This window comes from Dermacentor albipictus, chromosome 6, assembly GCF_038994185.2.
Source record: "Dermacentor albipictus isolate Rhodes 1998 colony chromosome 6, USDA_Dalb.pri_finalv2, whole genome shotgun sequence".
Lineage (NCBI taxonomy): Eukaryota > Metazoa > Arthropoda > Arachnida > Ixodida > Ixodidae > Dermacentor > Dermacentor albipictus.
The window spans coordinates 110,382,225-110,402,831 of record NC_091826.1 but is presented as its reverse complement, the minus strand read 5'-3'; the positions used below and the strand labels follow the sequence as shown (position 1 = coordinate 110,402,831).

At 46.9% G+C, this 20,607-nt stretch overlaps 1 protein-coding gene across 1 annotated transcript in view; it reads left to right on the top strand.

The window, feature by feature from the left end:
- The first annotated feature begins 475 nt into the window (after nucleotides 1-475).
- The window catches only part of LOC139047086 (uncharacterized), an 80,697-nt gene continuing 60,565 nt past the window's right edge, over nucleotides 476-20,607 (top strand). Inside the window, exons 1-2 of the mRNA XM_070521043.1 lie at nucleotides 476-524; nucleotides 9,935-9,973. Of these exons, the coding sequence (XP_070377144.1) occupies nucleotides 521-524; nucleotides 9,935-9,973 (43 nt within the window). The 5' untranslated portion in view covers nucleotides 476-520. The remainder of the gene's footprint in view (nucleotides 525-9,934; nucleotides 9,974-20,607) is intronic.

Here is a 20,607-nt window from a genome sequence, read left to right as displayed (position 1 = left end):
GGATGCACATAGATTTTCTGTTCTCGAAAGCGCTCGACTGCGCTGACAATAAAAAGATTGATTTCCTATCTAAGCTATATTTATTTGTTCTAAAACCGGTCAGGACGACAATTTCGATGCAATTTTTGACCATCACTTCACTCACCTTCAAGGGAGCCTATGTTTTCAACTGTATTTCTTTTTCTACGTACATTGTGCTAGTATACTCTAACTGTACTAAGGAACTCGAAGTTGAATAACCAGTAGGGTTTTTGAGCGGTTTCTTCATTCCTACGTACACGCATATGTCGCAATATTCGCTGGCTTTATTATTTTTCTCATTGTAACATATCTTGCCCTTCTTGTCATATGATCCTACCGTGTACTACATGGCCAATATTGCGCCGTGGGTATTCGCCAATGTCTGGAATAACCACCACCATCGTCATCATCATGCGTGCATGCACCGCAAAGACGAAGGCAACCCGTTGTGCCACTGGCTCTCTTCCGGCTTCTCCGTTGGTGACAACTTGGCAAAAAAATGGGTGAGCTATCTCGTCCACGTCTATGTCTCGAGAACGCCGAGTAAACAATTTCTACGTGCTGAACTTCTGTGGCAGGCATTCTTAGTTTATTACCGCTAAACAGGGCACCACTGTGAGTTAAATGAGGCGTACAACTCCTGCGGGACCCGCCGTGGTTGCTCAGTGGTTATGGTGTTAGACTGCTGAGCACGAGGTCACGGGATCGGACCCCGGCCATGGCGGCCGCATTTCGATGGGGGCGAAATGCGAAAACACCCGTGTACTTAGAATTAGGTGCACGTTAAAGAACCCCAGGTGGTCGAAATTTTCGGAGTCCTCCACTACGGCGTGCATAATCAGAAAGCGGTTTTGTCACGTAAAACGCCATAATTTAATTTTTAATCTAACTCCTGCGGGGACGGTAGAGTATCCATCTCCAGTGCAAGAGGACCGTGATTCGAATCCCGACGCCTCGCAATTCTCCCCCGGGAAATACAAAAAAAAACCGTGTGTTGAGAAAATTGCACAAACAGGCCTAGAGTGCGGCCTGATCCCGGTGACCAGAACCGGTAACGCACTCTCTCACCAGAGTAGGATTGGCCACCCTGGTGCAGTACTTGGCCACAACCTCCTATATAAATACAACAATCAAACCCCGGCCCTCAGTCCCCAGCAGCCGCGAAGCAACTGACCACGGCGGCGGTCAGATCTGTGACGCTGCAGAAGGTGCTAAGAATACCTGGCTCGGGACAGGCCGCCATTGGAATCTGAACCTGGGATCGTTTAACGTTAGAACGCAATCTAGCGAGGCGAGTCTAGCAGTGTTATTGGAGGAATTAGAGGGTAGTAAAGGGGATATAATAGGGCTCAGTGAGGTTAGGAGGACAAAAGAAGCACATACAGTGCTTAAAAGCGGGCATGTACTGTGTTACCGGGGCTAAGCGGAGAGACGAGAACTAGGAGTCGGATTCCTGATTAATAAGGAAATATCTGGTAACATACAGGAATTCTATAGCATTAACGAGAGGGTGGCAGGTCTTGTTGTGAAACTTAATAAGAGGTACAAATTGAAGGTGGTACAAGTCTATGCCCCTACATGCAGTCATGATGACCAGGAATACGAAAGCTTTTATGAAGACGTAGAACCGGCAATGGCTAAAGTCAAAACAAAATACACTATACTGATGGGCGACTTCAATGCCAGGGTAGGAAAGAAGCAGGCTGGAGACAAGTCAGTGGGGGAATATGGCATAGGCTCTAGGAATAGTAGAGGAGAATTATTAGTAGAGTTTGCAGAACAGAATAATATGCTTATTTGAAGTAGTAGCTTAGCGCAAATAAAACCACAGACACAAGGAAGACCAACAAGGACAAGTGCTACTCACAACTGTTTAATGGAAAGGAAGGATAGTGCATATATATATATATTGCATATATATACCGGCTTCCCTTCTGCTTGGTATGCGCATGCGTGACAAGTGGATTTATATATATGCACTATCCTTCCTTTCCATTAAACAGTTGTGAGTAGCGCTTGTCCTTGTCTGTCTTCCTTGTGTCTGTGGTTTTATTTGCGCTAAGCTACTACTTCAAATATGGACGACCAACTAGACCAACAGTCAACTCTTCTAGAATAATATGCGGATAATGAATACCTTTTTCCGCAAGCGGATTAGTCGAAAGTGGACGTGGAGGAGCCCGAATGGTGAGACTAGAAATGAAATCGACTTCATACTCTGCGCGAACCCTGGCATCATACAAGATGTAGACGTGCTCGGGAAGGGACGCTGCAGTGACCATAGGATGGTAAGAACTCGAATTAGCCTAGACTTGAGGCGGGAACGGAAGAAACTGCTACACAAGGAGCCAATCAATGAGTTAGCGGTAAGAGGGAAACTAGAAGAATTCCAGATCAAGCTACAGAACAGGTATTCGGCTTTAACTCAGGAAGAGGAGATTAGTGTTGAAGCAATGAACGACAATCTCATGGGCATCATTAAGGAGTGCGCAATAGAAGTCGGTGGTAACGCCGTTAGACAGGAAACCAGTAAGCTATCGCAGGAGACGAAAGATCTCATCAAGAAACACCAATGTATGAAAGCCTCTAACCCTATAGCTAGAATAGAACTGGCAGAACTTTCTAAGTTAATCAATAAGCGTAAGACAGCGGACATCAGGAACTATAATATGAATAGAATTGAACAGGTTCTCAGGAACGGAGGAAGCCTAAAAACAGTGAAGAAGAAACTAGGAATAGGCAAGAATCAGATGTGTGCGTTAAGAGACAAAGCCGGCAATATCGTTACAAATATGGATGACATAGTTCAAGTGGCTGAGGAGTTCTATAGAGATTTATACAGTACCAGTGGCATCCACGACGATAGTGGAAGAGAGAATAGCCTAGAGGAATTCGAGATCCCACAGGTAACGCCAGAAGAAGTAAAGAAAGCCTTAGGAGCTATGCAAAGGGGGAAGGCAGCTGGGGAGGATCAGGTAACCGCAGATTTGTTGAAGGATGGTGGTCAGATTGTTCTAGAGAAACTGGCCACCCTGTGTACGCAATGCCTCATAACCTCGAGCGTACCGGAATCTTGGAAGAACGCTAACATAATACTAATCCATAAGAAAGGGGACTCCAAAGACTTGAAAAATTATATACCGATCAGCTTACTGTCCGTTGCCTACAAAGTATTTACTAAGGTAATCGCAAATAGAATCAGAAACACCTTAGACTTCTGTCAACCAAAGGACCAGGCAGGATACCGGAAAGGCTACTCAACAATTGACCATATTCACACTCTCAATCAAGTATTAGAGAAATGTGCAGAATATAACCAACCCCTATATATAGCTTACATTGATTACGAGAAAGCGTTTGATTCAGTCGAAACCTCAGCAGTCATGGAGGCATTTCGGAATCAGGGTGTAGATGAGCCATATGTAAAAATACTGGAAGATATCTATAGCGGCTCCACAGCCACCGTAGTCCTCCAGAAAGAAACAACAAAATCCCTATAAAGAAAGGCGTCAGACAGGGAGATACGATATCTCCAATGCTATTCACAGCATGTTTACAGGAGGTATTCAGAGGCCTGGAGTGGGAAAAATTGGGCATAAAAGTCTATGGAGAATACCTTAGCAACTTGCGATTCGCTGATGAAATTGCCTTGCTTAGTAACTCAGGAGACCAATTGCAATGCATGCTCACTGACCTGGAGAGGCAAAGCAGAAGGGTGGGTCTGAAAATTATTCTGCAGAAAACTAAAGTATTGTTTAACAGTCTCGGAAGAGAACAGCAGTTTACGATAGGTAGCGAAGCACTGGAAGTGGTAAGGGAATACATCTACTTAGGGCAGGTAGTGACCACGGATCCTGATCATGAGACTGAAATAACCAGAAGAATAAGAATGGGTTGGGGTGCGTTTGGCAGGCATTCTCAAATCATGAACAGCAGGTTGCCACTATCCTTCAAAAGGAAAGTGTATAACAGGTGTGTGTTACCAGTACTCACATATGCGGCAGAAACCTGGAGGCTTACGAAAAGTGTTCTGCTGAAATTGAGGACGACGCAACGAGCTATGGAAAGAAGAATGATGGGTGTAACGTTAAGGGATAAGAATAAGAGCAGATTGGGTAAGGCAATAAACGCGGGTAAACGACATCTTAGTTGAAATCAAGAAAAAGAAATGGGCATGGGCCGGACATGTAATGAGGAGGGAAGATAACCGATGGTAACTAAGGGTTACGGACTGGATTCCAAGGGAAGGGAAGCGTAGCAGGGGGCGGCAGGAAGTTAGGTGGGCGGATGACATTAAGACGTTTGCAGGGACAACATGGCCACAATTATTACATGACCGGCCTAGTTGGAGAAGTATGGGAGAGGCCTTTGCCCTGCAGTGGGCGTAACTAGGCTGATGATGATGATGATGATGATGATGATGATGATGATGTGACCAACGCATCTGGCTAGGTCAGTTTTCGGGATTCAGCGTAAACAAACAGGCTATTTTGCCGGCAACCAGTCGAAGCTGGATAACTGTACCATCCAGCATTTCCACAGTGTCCCTTGGTCGAACCGACGTCATTTGTCCCTAGTGTTATTTGCTGGTTAGAGATGATTTAGCCTGCAAGAGAATGAAAATGCTGGCAAACGGAGGACAAAGGAGAGAGCCTGAAAGTACAATAAAGCCCACTGGGCAGGATCTTCAGGGCACCCAGAGGGCAACGAGGGGATCAAAGCTCGTACCAGGGTGGTCAGGTGGTTGGGGCTACACCGCAAAAAATTTACACCCTCAAAAGTGAACAAAGGTATAAATCAGTCTATAACTCACACCCTTACACAATGAGGCACGCATGTACGCCCCAGAGTGGGTAAGGGTGTTAGATATAAAATGTTTTATACTATTACTCACTATTAGGGTGTACATAGTTTTACAACTTACCGAGGCCTAAGCGCGCGTGAGAGCGTTCGTAAAAGAAGTCGGTCGTCTGCTCTTCTAGACAGTCGATCTCATACATAACCTGCATGTGGAGATCTCGGCGAGCCTTCAAACCACTGGAAAGTGTGGGTTTCATTTTGTATCCCCGTCGCTCCTTTGTTGTCCCGGATGCAGCGACATTACTAAACAATGACACGCTGCTTACACTTAGTGCTTGCTCAAGTTTTCACTTTTCTCGCACTGTCAGCGGTCAGAATCCACGCGTGCAATTTACGAAAACTGCCCATAAAATTTACTTCGAGCGATCCTGCTTGCTGCCAAAAGAATAGCCAGAGCATTAATCAAAACGTCAACATTTCCATAGATTCTAGAGGAAATGTGGGAAAACACATTCCCTGTACTAAACAAGGCGTCTTAGCATTTATTTGCTTTTGCCCATCTTTAAACATTCAATATTTTACTGCCTCTCAGAGCAGCATGATTAAAGCGGCGCAAAATGCGAGGCATATTTTTGTAATCTCGTTAGCATTCTAAGCCTTATTCAGCTACTTTACGCCCTTCGTCCATGTCACGTAAGTTGTCTACCAGCTTGGGCCACTAGGTATCTGCCGTGCAGGCAGCACGAGTCGCGGGAACTGCCTTCTGGCTGCTGCCTGGCACAGTAGACAACTTGGGTTACCGAGTATGGGGGCCGCCCGGACAGACAACTTGCGCTTCCTAATTACATTATTGCTGCCATCGCTGCCAATAGTGAATTTCCCGTCACCAAATTACATATACGCCACTTACCACACGAATTAACGTGCAAAAGCATTTCCAAAGAATGAACAGTGCCTAAAATTGTGGCAAGGCACCAAGGCAACCAGTAGGCAAGCTCTCCCAAGTAACAAATGACCTAATAAGAAAACGAGAGAAATGAAAGTGTCCAACTCAAGAGATAGGATATAATTCGCTGAAGTGTCAAAACGGGTCAACGAGGCGAAAGTAAGGGATATTCGAAACTATAGCGCGGGAAAGCCTGAAGAAGCCGTTAAAAATGGACGCAGCCTGAAATCGGCGAGAAAGAAACTTCGCATAGGACAAATCAGTATGTATGCACTGCAAGATAAGCAGCGTAATATCATCAGGAATCTCGAAGATATAGTAAATGAAGTGGAAAAATTTTATACTGACCTGTACAGTACCCAAAGCAGCCACGATACCAAAATTCAAAGTAGTAAAGAACAGGTTTCAGAGGCTCCTTCTATAACTGGCCATGAAGTTACAAGGACCTTGCAAGACATGATACGAGGAACAGCGGAAGGACAAGATGGAATAGCAGTCGATTTAATCAAAGATGGAGGAGACATAATGCTTGAAAAACTGGCGGCTCTTTATACGAAGTGTCTATCGACTGCAAGGGTCCCAGAAAACTGGAAGAATGCAAACATTATACTAATCCACAAAAAGGGAGACATTAAAGAATTGAAAACCATTATATGCCCATTAGCTTACTCCCAGTATTATACAAAATATTTACCAAAATAATCTCCAATAAGGGCAACACTGGACTTCAGTCAACCAAGGGAACAGGCTGGTTTCAGAGAGGGATACTCTACAGTGGATCAAATCCATGCCATCAATCAGGTTATCGACAAATCCGCAAAGTGCAATAAGCCTCTCTATATGGATTCCATAGATTACGAAAATGCATTTGATTCAGTAGAGATACTAGCAGTCATAGAGGCATTACGTAATCAAGGAGTTCAGAATGATTACGTAAATACTTTGGAAAATATCTACACAGGTTCTACAGCTACCTTAATTCTACTTAAAAAAAGCAGCAAGATGCCTATAAAGAAAGGGGTGAGACAGGGAGCCACAATCTCTCCAATGCTATTCACTGCGTGCTTCGGGAAGTATTCAGCTATTAAAGTGGGAAGGCTTAGGAGTAGAGATAGACGGCGAATATCTCAGCAACCTTCGATTTGCAGATGACCTTGTCCTATTCAGCAACACTAGGGATGAGTTACAACAGATGACTGAGGACCTTAACAGATAGAGTGTGAGTGGGGTTGAAGATTAATATGCAGAAGATAAATATAATGATACATAGCCGGGCAAAGGAACAAGAGTTAAGGATTGCCAGTCGGCCTCTAGAGTCCGTGAAGGAGTACGTTTACCTAGGTCAATTAAACACAGGGAACCCTGATCATGAGAAAGAAATTCATAGAAGAATAAAAGTGGCTTGGATCGCATACGGCAGACATTGCCAGCTCCTGATTGGAAGCTTACCATTATCATTGAAAAGGAAGGTGTACAATCAGTGCATTTTACCATTGTTGACATATAGGGCAGACACTTGGAAACTAACAAAGAAGCATGAGAACAAGTTAAGGACCACGCAAAGAGCGATGGAACGAAAATTGCTAGACATAACGTTAAGAGACAGAGAGAAAGCGGTTTGGATCAGAGAGCAAACGGGTGTAGACGATATTCTGATTGGCATCAAGAGGAAGAAACGGAGCTGGGCAGGTTATGTAATGCGCTGGTTAGCTAACCGTTGGACCATTAGGGTTACAGAATGGGTACGAAGAGAAGGAAAATGCAATAGAGGACGAAAGAAGACTAGGGGGAGCGATAAAATTCGGAAATTCGCGGGCGCTAGTTGGAATCGGTTGGCACAGGGCAGGGGTAATTGGAGATCGCAGGGAGGGGCTTTCGTCCTGCAGCGGACACAATACAGGCTGCTGATGTCGTTGCTGCTGCTGATGATGACGATGGAAATTGTCTTTGCCATCCGCTTCATCTACAGAGTTGTAAAAGATAAAATGCATCAAGCAGTGTTCCTCGCGCTTGTTTCTCGCTGCCGAAGCAGTTGTGTTGAACCCTTAGAGCAACATACCTCTGCCTGTTATCAAAGCTAGCGAGGACGTCCACTAGGAACTGATGTTCAAGGGAAAAGCAGACGAAGCAATAAACTATGGTTGAAAACGGCATATTCCAGGTTGGAGTGATCGAATAGACAAAATAATACTTGCCTTCGTCAGGGATCTGCCGAGAGGTGTCCTGTATTTTTCCTTCAAGTCTATGCTCTTGACACATTCAGGACTCTGTCGCAGTCCTTGCAGTTCACGACAGAGCTCGTCTCCTCCTCTATTGTTTCACATTTTTAAATAATAGTAATCAGCGATTCGCGGCCTTTCGGCGGAACGTTGCTGGAGCAGCGAGTGGCTGCTGACGCCCGTCTGCTCTCGATCCAGAAGGCGTCCAATGGCGACGCTCCTTGTGCGCAGGCTGCTCGCTGTAAAAGGTCTACAAATTTTTGATGAAAGAGAAAGAGATGACTGTTACGCCACGGTGTTAACGAACATACAGTTCGTGACCTAGAAGTACACCAAGTGCGCAACTTTGTGGACAGGAAAGGTACACAAGATAGATGTCGATTATTGTTTGAGGTCAAGATACGCCCCGAAAGGCGAATTACTACTTTTATGAGAGTGTGCTGCTTGATTATGATATAGTGATTGCCCTCGAGCGTTTCCTTTATATTTTTTAATGAATATAAGCTTCAAAATTGTGATGGTAAGCTTCCCCCTAGTGTTGTTTTCCTTGGCGTACACATTACAGCGCTGTGGCACGAATACCAAGCTATTAACGAAAGGATTTCGCTCAAGGGCTAGTTTATTTATTTATTTACTTATTTATTCATTTATTTGTCTATCAGAAATGTCCTTACAAGCCTCTCACGGGGTATGCGGTAAGGGGGGCGTCACGAAAGACTAGCAGAGTATATATGTTGGGCATAAAACAAAGCATAATATATATGCATTATTAGCAGACAGTATAAAAATGTATGCGCAACATCTTATGCATACATTAAATCATTGCGCAAAAATAATAGGACCTGTAGTGCACATATCAGAGAAACGACAAAAGATACAGTTGTTCTCGTAAACAACACAAAATATATAGCCGCTCTAATGTCATTGGGCAAAAAATATAATAATAATAACTGAAATAATGAGCGCGAAATTAAAACAGCACAAAGAACCCATATAAAGGGAAAACGAAAGAAAATGCCTCATGCATCATGCAACTTGTCTCTCGAGTACGTCGCTTTGTGTTCCTGCGTGTCCTGTTTATTTCCACTGCGCAACCTTAATAATAGGCAGGCCGTGGCATAGAAGGTGCGGGTGCAAGAGGATGTACCTATACGCAAGTAAAGTCGTCTTTGTTGGCGTATACAGATGCACAATGCGCCTGCGGGCTCCCGTTCCGGGATCATGTGTGCATTCAGCTCGAAATTTAAATAGAAAGAGCCTTATGGCAGCCGCTACTTGCGATCTACAGGCATCTATAGACATCTGCCCCGTTCACACCCATTTTGAGCTTCGGTGGCTTGAGATAAAGCACGCAACGCAGCAGAACACAGCCGAAAGCATTGAGCAGCCCTAGTCACAAATATGCTAATAAACATCGCCTCTGCCTCTTTCACAATTTGCAGTTCCGTGCACCTTATCGTAACCACGAGATGCACAAAGCATCGTTTCTTTTAAAACGAGTTCTTTTTTTAATGTCTAAATCTGTCAGACTCACAGAACCTGCGTAGTGGAAGAAGTGTGTATTGAAGATTGCAAGAGACGAGAGAAATCTAATATGCAAGAAAATGCAAGCAACTAAGTAATAAGCTAATATTTAAAGGAACGAACTTATAAATCAAATATATGAAGTGCGCCTGATAAACGCTTTTTTTTTGCGGGAAGTCAACGTTCTGGCACGGGTAAGATGTTCCGTGTTACTGATCGCATAATACTGCTTGGCGGTCCTCATCTACCCAGATAAATGCATCCCGGAAATACAAGGGCCGTTTCTCTTACTACGTATACAAGGCCGCTTGTCTTACTACGTGTGTACCTCTGTCACGCGCCTATTCATTGGCTATAATTGTATTCACGTTTGAATTCCCCGCATTGTTGGTCCATAATAATTTCTTCTTTCGCACATGACAAGGTGAGGCAGAGATGTCGACGGTCGAGTCCACTGTGGAAGGTAAGTCCCGATGACCACGTTTAGAAAGACGTGCCACGCTCGAAACATAGCACCTTCACTCTGAAAACGTTTGAGCTGTTACTGGTGCAATTTGGAAATTCATGCGCACAGAAACACGAACAAACGTCTGCTGCTTTTTTTTTCAGAATCATGGTCATTTTGATTTTTTTTGCACCTAATTAGGCATCATGTGCATCATATTTTACCCGCGGTAGGCATTCCGAAGTTTCGCGTATATGACTAAAAACGAATTAAAGAATGACGACCATTCCACTCTGTGAAGATGGAATGGCAGCGAAAGCTGACAGTCAAAGCTCTCAAACGAGAAGCAAAGTGCTTTCGCTGTCATTCCATCTTCACAGTGTGGAATGGGTACCCGGGCCGGAGATTGTCGTTTTCGTTCAGCATCGCGGGAACGTTCTTCGTCGGTCGTCGTTTCGTGCCGGCGCCGTTTGCATTGTCGTTGCTGTACCCTCGGGCGCTCCTCGTACGCATGTTGTTCTTCGAGTGTACGAACTATACGTGTCTGCCCCATCGATAACGCAGCTGCTTCCAGCGCCGATACCTCTCCTGCTTATATACTGCGATAACCTTGACGTCACGGTATTTTTCACGGCGAACCGTTCTAATCGGCTCCGCATTCTCACATCTGCGCTGCCGCGCTACACCCGTGTGGGTTTGTTACAAATCGCTAAGTCCGTTTCTGTTGCCCGACGCCAAAGACACAACGGAAGGTTAGTCATATACAGCTTTCGCAGTGAAAAAGACGTGTAAAATTCCTCAAGGTGTACCTGAAGGAGATGTAGTACTGACCAATGCTATTTCCTCGGCGCCTACACCGAGCAGCGAGCGACCCGCCGTGGTTGCTCAGTGGCTATGGTGTAGGGCTGTTGAGCGCGAGGTCGCGGGATCGAATCCCGGCCATGGCGGCTGTGCTTAGATGGGGGCGAAATGCGAAAACACCCGTGTACTTAGATTTAGGTGCACGTTAAAGAACACCAGGTGTTCGAAATTTCCGGACTCCTCCACTACGGCGTGCCTCATATTCAGAAAGTGGTTTTGGCACGTAAAACCATTTTTTTTTACACTGAACAGCGCTACCGCCTTATTTCGTTACTTGAAGAAAAACTGGATGTGGCTTAGCTAAGGTTAAGCCCAGGATGCGAAGCATACTAGCCTTTATTTTAACGCAACAGCGTTAAGGAGCTCGTGTCACAGAAAAGCCGGTGTCTTTGGCTCAGGCGTGCGGCACTTGCTCAGGCGCACATTTCGTTGTCGCGCCGAACGCTGCGTTGCTCGACGCTCACCGCGTCTGATGCGGGGCGCGTAGTCGCTGCGCCGTAGCAAAGCCACCTAGAAACAGTCTGTGTAGCACGCCGCAACCTTCGCTTCTCATTCCAACGAGCAGCTCTGTCTCCAGGAGGTATCTCACTTCGTGAGTGTCTAGCAGAGGCAAGCGCAGCTGCTTATATACCGCCCCGACGCCGCGAGCGACAGCGCGAGTTGGAGCCCCGTTTCTCCTCTGTCGTGACGTCGTGGTGTCACGTGGTCAGCCTTGAAGGCGACGCCGCGAGCGACGGCGCGAGTTGGAGCCCCGTTTCTCCTCTGTCGTGATGTCAGGGTGTCACGTGGTAATGAAGGCAACACCGCCACGCCTTTTTGAGCTCTAGTAATATGCTTCGCATAAAAAGAGCGCTACGAAGACGCGGACTAAAAGAAGACCATGTACGACGGACAAAGCGCTTTGTCCGTCGTACATGTTCTTCTTCTTTTAATCCGCGTCTTCGTAGCGCTCTTCAAGTATGCAAAACCAACTCGCCCACATCAAGCTTCTGCTGCTTCAGGTTATTTCGTTAGGAATCACAATCGTGGCTGTACTTTCAATAGCTTCGATTTGTTAGCAAGGCTGTTCGTATTTCGACTAACATAGCATGCATGGTCATCTTTGTTACGCAACTCACAGTATTGAGCAGTGTTGCGAGCGGCTCGTAATACGGTTCCTGCTACTAGGATGTGGCCATTGCATACTCGCCATCCTCGAAGCCATACAGCCTGCTCTAAATGTCTTTGTATTTTGATTATAAAGCGTGCTAACCTTCTCCCAACCATTAGAGCCAAACGGTCACGTGAGGGCGTAGCACCTTTCGGCTGATTACGTCAGGATGCCAAAGCGCACGCTTTCAGGACAGTTGCGAGCGGTAGCGAAAGGCAGGCCCTTCACTCTTGCTAGTGCAATGAAGCAGGTGCTGCCGCAGGCTCAGAAACAGCCTAAAACGATATATGCACGGCGATGCTTTGAAAACTCTTCTTGTAATGGCCGGTGCTAGCAGAATGGACGGAAAATCATGGGGCCAACATGACAGCTTTTATGTTCTATGCAGCCCGACCCATTGGGTTCGAATACTGCCCTCAGTAAAGCGCATGGCATGGTTCTACTCGGGTGCAGTAATGGAAAGATCATTGAGGTTCAAGTCACGGCATATGGTAACACAGAGTTCCAAGCGGACTGCAAATGCGAGGCGTACTTTCTTCCATTCCTCGGTCACTAATGCGAAACGCCGAATGCCTGAGAAATTACGACAGTACCGCATCCTCACTTTTGCTAATATGTGAACTGGGGCGACCGAGTGGATAATTGACGAGTTTCGTAGCAAGCTCGGCCAAAAGAACTGCGGATGGCACGCCGACCTTTGACTCGGACTCCTGACACATTACAATGGCGAAGCGCACTCTGCTGGTTTGTTTAGTTTCGTCAGTTGGTTATCGTTTAGCCGAATTAGCTGAGAAGCTAATTATTGAAATGCGCGGTTGCCTATCTACTGAGCTCCAGCCACGGGTATTTATGAAACAATATTAGGAATCTGCATCGACACGGCGTTTCGCAGAAGTTGCAGAGAATTAGGGGCGGCCCTGGAGTACGCATGTCCGGTAACATACTAATTAGCTCGTTCGAATGTATTAGTTATGCGAATGCACTCTGAATAATAAGGACATTCCAATACTGATGCCGGTATAGATAAAACTTATATCTAAGAGAAATGTCGCCTTAAAGATATATATGCGAATTACGTGCGACCTTAGAATCTATGGTATGATGGTAGATAGCCAGCTTTATTTATATAAGTCTTATGAGTTATCAGCCGTTTGTTGCTTTTTTTTTGCCTTCATATTCTTACACCAAAATAAACACTCGTAGGACAACAGCGCCGCAGTTGCCCCCTTCGCGCTTTTTTCCGATTTCTGGCTGTTGGCGAGTTTATGGCGCAGTAGCAAGGTCACTCTATCGAATATAATTAGGAAGAAATTTTTCAGAGAATGAAGAATCATTCTGCAGGCAATAAAGTCTACCAGAAATGCACGTTATATGCCTTAGTGTTCGTAATTTAAGGGGAAAAAAACAATGTGGCTCTAGAAACTAGTCAACGAATTTGCAGGAATTCAGGGTAAACCCATGTTGATGAAGTAATTCTCTACAACTTTTCTTGAACACAGCGTATTATAATCTTCCAAACCTTTCAGCTACCCGCCCTGGTTGCTCAGTGGCTATGGTGCTAGGCTGCTGAGCACGATGTCGCGGGATCGAATCCCGGCCACGGCGGCCGCATTTCGATGGGGGCGAAATGCGAAAACACCCGTACACTTAGATTTAGGTGCACGTTAAAGAACCCCAGGCGGTCGAAATTTCCGGAGTCCTCCACTACGGCGTGCCTCATAATCAGTAAGTGGTTTTGGCACGTAAAACCCCATAATTTATATTTTTAACCTTTCAGCTGATGATTTGTTGCTGCAACTGAGAGATAATTGCAAGGTGTTCATCCCTCTCCTTTTTAAAATGGCCATCAGGTTAGGCCAATCTCGACCGTTAATGCATGAATGAAATTAATTAGGAAACATTTTAATGTTTTAATCGTTTAAGATGTTGGACTACACATTGCAGCCATTTTGTTTGTTTGCAATGAGCGTTCCAGATTTGACGAATACTTTTAAGAGGCAGACAATAGACGCGGCACAAAAGGAATGTCACACACACAGGGCAAGCGCCGGTCCTGTGTAAGACCTTAACTTTGTGCCGTGTCTCTTGTTTGCGCCTTAAAAATATTTCTCAAATTTACACCGGCTAGGCCGACAGTAAGTTCGTCTAAGCGTTCCAGAATTAACTCATAACTCTAAGCTTGAGGTACAATGGACTGGAAATGGAGGTTTGACACTTTCTAAACGATGAGGCATTGGTTACGTGCTGTAGTTACCACTCACGTGTTTCCATTTGTCACGCACCTACAGCGTCTTCTTACACAAGCGAAAGTAAGTTAAAGCTGGGGGTGTTGCCCACATTGGAAGAGACTGGTGCCGCCTCTGAATGACCGAAGCGCATTTGAATGATATGTTTTCTTCACTCCGTGAAAATCAAGGAAACGAAATTGCATCTCTCTGTCTAAAACAGCTTGTATGTGAAATTGTTAGAGCGGGGATTACAGTAAATTCTACATTGACTTTTGTTGACATATGCTTTGCTATCCATGCGCGTGTCAATATGCAAATTTTCATCACTGGACTTTTCGAAAATTGGGCCCTGTAAGTTTGCGCAAAGTTATTTCTTGTACTTTCTAAAGAAGAAATAATTCTTTGGCAACGCTCCCATTTTCACTTTCTCTGCTATACAAAAGCCGTGCTTGTGAAATGTATTACTTAACGCCCTCAGCAATATCAAAATTCTTTTTCGAAATTGTTTTGTATAACTTTTATGTGCTGACGAAGAAAGTCTATAGTTAGCTTAACCCCAGTTACAGCATGAAAAACTATTTTGTTATATAAATATAGGAAGAGGAGGAGGAGGAAGTAAACTTTATTGCCCTAGAAAGAGTAATTCAGCGGTCGGGCCGGATGTCTTCATCTTCTAATGGTTGATGCCGATCTCCGGCCTGCATGGATGGCGCCCCTATTCCAGGGCACCACTGAGCGTGGCTGCTCGTCGGGCATGATCCACCAGCCTCCGTTGGAGGCTAGGGTCGCCGCTGGAGAGCACGCTCTCCCACTGCTCCACACTCGGATTTTCTATTTTGTGGAATGCCTGATTCGTATTGCACTCCCATGTGATGTGATAAAGTGTGGGTATTGCGCCACACCACGGGCATGTGTCCCTGTATTGACCTGGGAACATTTTGTGTAGTTTATGTAAATTTGGGAAAGTTCCTGTCTGCAGCTTTCGCCAGTGAACTGCCTGTTGTTGAGTGAGTGTATTGTGAGGCGGGGGATATCTGATCCTCGTCCCTCTATGGTAATTTAGTATGTCAGAGTACGTTGGGATCACTGTCATGAAGTCCTCAGGATCTCTGTTTAGGCCCGCTCGGCTTGTATGCTCGCAAGCGATCCTATCGACCCTTTGGTTGCCCTCAATCTCAGTTTGCCCCGGTACCCAAAAGACGGTGTGTCCAATGTGTTTATTCTGTTGGCCAGCGCGGAGGAAGATTTGGAGCGCTTTTAGACCAATTCTGCCGTTAGTGTAGTTTCGACATGCTTACTTGGAGTCTGTTAGAATTATAAGGGATCTATTTGTGCGGTAGCCCTCCACAGCTGCTAGAGCAATCGCCATTTCCTCTCCCTCGGTTACCGTACAATCCCGTGCCGACGCGCAAGTGATTTCCCTATATAGTCCGAGCCTATTACTGTTCTTTTTCCCTTCGTTCTCGAGGATATACCGCGGCGTCCGTGTATACCGTGTTCGCCTTGGTTGCTAGGTATTTTTCTACATACTTTGCCCTAGCGTTCCGCCTGGCTGTGTGTAAATTCGGGTCCATGTTTCTTGGCAGGGACCCTACTTTGATAGTACTGCGATACTCATCGGGTAGGTTTGCCGATCTTTGTTCTTCCCTCTCAATTTCTTTATGCCCCAGTTTTTTTAGGAGCTCTCTGCCCGTGGTAGTCTGCTGGAGTCTGAGTAGCTGCGACCCTAATTGTGCTTCTTTGAGCTCCTCGAACGTGTTGTGGAGTCCGAGGGCCAGCAGCTTCTCTGTCGAGGTGTTGGCCGGCAGGTGAAGCGCTGTTTTAAACGCTTTCCTTATGATGGCGTCGGCCTGGTCCCGTTCGCCTTTGTTTGTGTAGTAATATGGGCGGGCGTACGTAATCCGGCTGATTTTGACGCTCTTAACCAACTTGACTGTATCTTCCTCCTTCATGCCACTTCTTTTTTGCGAGACGCGGGTGATCATACGTGCCACCTGTGCCGTCGCTTGCTTGAGTATGTTTATGGTGTGAGTGCAGCATTGATTGCTCTGCACCCACATTCCCAGAATCCTGACGGCTTCATTTCTGGTATTTTTTGTCCTTCTAGGGTGACGCTGATTTGTTCTTCCGAGCGTTTTCCTCTTCTGACTCGCAGGAGCTCTGACTTCTCCGTCGAGCAGGCGAGGCCACTTTCCCTAACACATTCTTCCACGCATGTTGCTGCGGCTTGTTGTCGTTCTTCTTTTTGGCTGAGCGAGCCTTGGTTAGTCCAGATGGTGATATCGTCGGCATAAATTGCGTGATGTATGCCGTCGATCCCTTCAAGCTTCCGGGCTACCCCAATCATTGCAATGTTGAAAAGGATCGGTGAGATTACGGATCCCTCCGGGGTTCCTTTGTTAGGCGTGTGGAACTTGTCTGTGCGCCGGTCTGCTAACCCCACCGCGGCTGTTCTGTTTGATAGGAACGCTGTCACGTAGCCGTGGATTCTTCATCCGCTATTGAGATCGTCCAGTCCCTTGAGGATGGCCGCGTGGCTGACGTTGTCGAATGCTCCTTTGACATCGAGTGCCATTATTACGTTTTCTCCGTTGTAGGGGATGTTGCTTAAAACCCCCTCTTTAATTTGTAGTAGGACGTCTTGGGTTGATAATTTGGTGCGAAAGCCGAACATACTGTGGGGATACAGATCTTCATCTTCCATGTATTGTTGTAGCCTCCTTGTCACGATTAGCTCGTACAACTTGCCAAGGCATGAAGTGAGTGATATCGGCCGTAGGTTTTCTACTAGTAGCTTTTTCCCTCGCTTGGGGATCATAACTACTTCCGCATGTTTCCATTCCTCTGGCAGTGTCCCCGCTTCCCAATGTGTATTGAGGAAGTTCGTCAGGTTTGTGACCACCTCATCACTTAGGTTGAGGATTAGTGCGTTCCTAATCTTGTGCGCACCTGCTGCTGTGTTCCGGGTCGATGCCTTAACTGCTGCGAAAACTTCCTCCCTGGTGATGGTTCTGTCTAGGTCGGGGTTTTCTTCGCCTCGGTATTTCTCCGTGTACGCTTCGGGTTTATCTTGCCCGTAGCACTTTACACGGACTTTTTCCAGTAGCTCTTCTTCTGTCCCTTCAAATTGGTGTACTAGTTTTTGGATGGCCTTGTTACTTTCTGGCTTGGTCTTGGTTGGGTCCATTAGAGCCTTGAGGATACGCCAGGTCTTTGCGGTGCTGAGGGTTCTATTCAGCGTGTCGCTAAACTTTTGCCAACTTTGTCGTGTGAGTTGGGCTGCGTATTCCTCTGCCTCCTTGGCAACCTCTGCTATCTTCTTCTTTAGCTTCTTATTTAGTCGTTGTTTCTTCCACCTTCTTGTTAGTCCACGCCTTGCCTCCCATAACCTGAGGAGTCGCGAGTCCACCTCCGGTGTTTGCTCTGACCTTTCGACCTCCTGGGTGTATTGTTGCTGTATTTCCTTAAGTTGTTTGCACCATTCCTCTATGGAGGTTATCCCACCCCTCCATGTGCTTGCATTCTTTGCGAAAAGCGTTCCAGTCCGTTATTTTGGCTGTTGCTACCTTGCGCTTGATGTTCTCTGCTGACACTTGCGTTCTTATAATATAATGGTCGCTACCCAGGTTCTCCAGCAGGTACTCCCACGTGGCTTGTCTAGCTCCCCTGACGTATGCCAGGTCTGGCCATGTGTCGGGACTAACGCTGTTGCCTAGGCGCGTTGGATGGTTTGCATCCGTTAAAACGGTGCAGCTTGCGATTTCTGCTGCGTCGCTAACTTGCGTTCCCTTCTTAGTGTCTTTTTGATATCCCCAGCTCTGCCCCCTGGCATTAAAGTCACCCATTATAAGCAGGGTGTTGGATTTCGCTAGCTTGCTGGCTCCTATGAAAAGTTTCTGAAAATCCCCGTCATTTTGTCGCGGCGGACTGTATAAGTTTATGATAAAAGTGCTTTTTTGTTTTCCCTTTTTCTTTTGAATTATCTCTGTCACGATGTGTTCTATCCGCGTGTCCGGAATTTCATCGTGTGCTATGGCGACTAGTTGTTTACTAATTAAGGTGGCCGTGCGATCTTTTTCTTGGCACGTGTATCCCTTGAGTGTCGGCACGGTGTTTGTCTCCTGCAGCGCGATTATGTCAGGACGACTTAACTGTGAATTTATGAATTGCTGCAGCGGGCCTTGCTTTTTGCGGTAGCATCTGCAGTTCCACTGCCATATATCTAATGTGTTGTTTCTAGCCATGTTGGTTTACGTTGGTTGTTGTTATACTTCGGTTTTCGGTGCCGAATCTTTTTTCGTGATAGAGTCTATCTCTAGGCTCATTTGTTATCTTTTGCCTATTTTGATTTTTTATGTAGTTGCGAAAGCTTTGATCTTGCATTGCGATCTTTTGTTGCATGAAACTCATTTGCTCCTGCATTTTTTGCATAAAGGATTGCATTTGCATTTCTATGGTTCCCTTTTCCGACTGATGTGGCTGTTGCTCCATAGCTGGAGGTGGAGTCTGCTGTCGCGGCAGGCTACCCGCCCTTTTCTGTCGCAGTTCCCTGATTAGTTCTTTGACTCTCTCCTCTAGTTGTTCTGTTTTCTTCCTACTCTGCTCTAGTTCTCGCCTTAGAGGCTTGTTTTCTTCCCTTAGTTGTTTAAGTTCGTTGTCGTTATTGTTATTGTCCAAGTGCGGAAACCGTGATTTGGGAGGGCCTGCACCCCAGCTTACCTTAACTCCGCCCTTCTTTTGTTGTTGTTGTGGTTTTGGCTGCTGTTCCCACTGCCCTTTGGCTGCGGATGGTGGCCCCAGCGGTGGGAAGGAGCTGTCTCTGGAGTGGCTGCGGTCCCGGCTCCGCGTTTGGCTGCAGCCTCGGCTCCGCGAGCGGCTCTGCTCTCCTTCTGAGCTCAGCCACCTGGGACGACGCCTACGGCTCCGGCTCCGCCCTCGGCTTTTCTGCGAGGCTCGTCCTCGCAGCTCGTCGATGTTCTTGAGGCGCATCCGGCAGTCCCGGGTACCGGCGGCGTGTTCGCCTCCGCATACCAGGCACTTTGGTTGGCACTGATTTCCTTCAACTGGGTTGTTTGCTCCGCACTGCCTTTAGGTTCTCGCTCCCGGCGTTGGGCAGACGTCCGAGCGGTGTCCTTGCGTGCCGCATACGTAGCAAAACTGTCTGGTTGGTCTGTAGGGGTATGTCTTGTATTCTACTGCGCTGAAGATGACCCACTTGGGAATGATGGGGCCGTCGAAGGTGATTAGCGCCATCTCCGACTTGCCCAGCATCCTTGCCACCAGGATCTCCACCCCTTGAGTACGTAGTCGCAGCTTGGATTCCAGTATTTCAGATGGTAATCCTATCGGTAGTCCGTGGATGACCGCCCGCCTTACGTCCCCAGGCATCGCCACGTAAGCGTTTACTTCGTAATTGATGCCGCTGTATGGGAGGTACTTGATCTTCCTGATGACGTCCGCTACTTCTTCCTTGGAAGCACTTGCGATGACGATGTTGGACCCTGGTCGGAGCCTGACCAGAAAGTATTCTTCCTTGAATTTCATCCCGCAGGCCTCTATGATGGCTTGCGTTGCTTGATATGGTTTCATGTCCTTGATTTTCAGCCCCCCTTTGGGCCGGATGATGATCTTCGCGTCGTCCGTCGGTAGCGGTGGCAGCCTCTGCCTCGGCTGCCGCGGCGCTCCCACCTTTTGTTGTTGTTGCTGCAGCGCTCCCGTCACGCCGTCTTGCGTGACGCCGCTGCCAGCTGTAGCTGCCGGCGTCATGTTGTTATTGTTCCCCGTGGCTTGGGATCCTCTCGTCTTCAAAATGACGTCGCTCTCTGTAGCACGCTTGAGATTCCTTTTCTGGCGCCTGGAATGGTAGATTTGCCAGTTTTTTTCCCCGTCTTGCTGCCGGCTCGCCTCACCCGTGGCGTCCTGCTGCATGAGGTCCTCTTCTGCGGCTCCGGTGCCCGCTTCCTCCATGCTCGAGTGCGTGGTGGCGGGCGCCTCCTCCATTACTTGGCATTCTGCCGGGTTTTGGGCCGGCCCGGCCATAAAATTGCTTGTCACAGAGTTGGTAGCGCCCCGGGGATCCATTTCGGTCGATGCCTTGTCGCTCCGACCTACTTGGTGCCCGCCCGGGTTTCGGCTGTGGCTAAGCCTAACGCGAAACTTAGCTCCCCGGCCTCGTCGGAGATCTTCGAAGTCCGATAAAAAGTACAAAAATGGGCCTACCGGCTCGAAGGTGGTATCCTCGTGGTTCTGACAATCAGGTGCGGTATGTTGTAGGTATGTTGTAGGTGCGAGGGAAAGCGATCGAGTGTTAGCCTATAAGGGTGGAGGGGGTAGAGGCAAATGATCGCGTCTCCAATTCTAGCCCAGCCGTTGCTGCGCGTGGCACAGCTGATAGCGGCCGCACTGGACCTCTC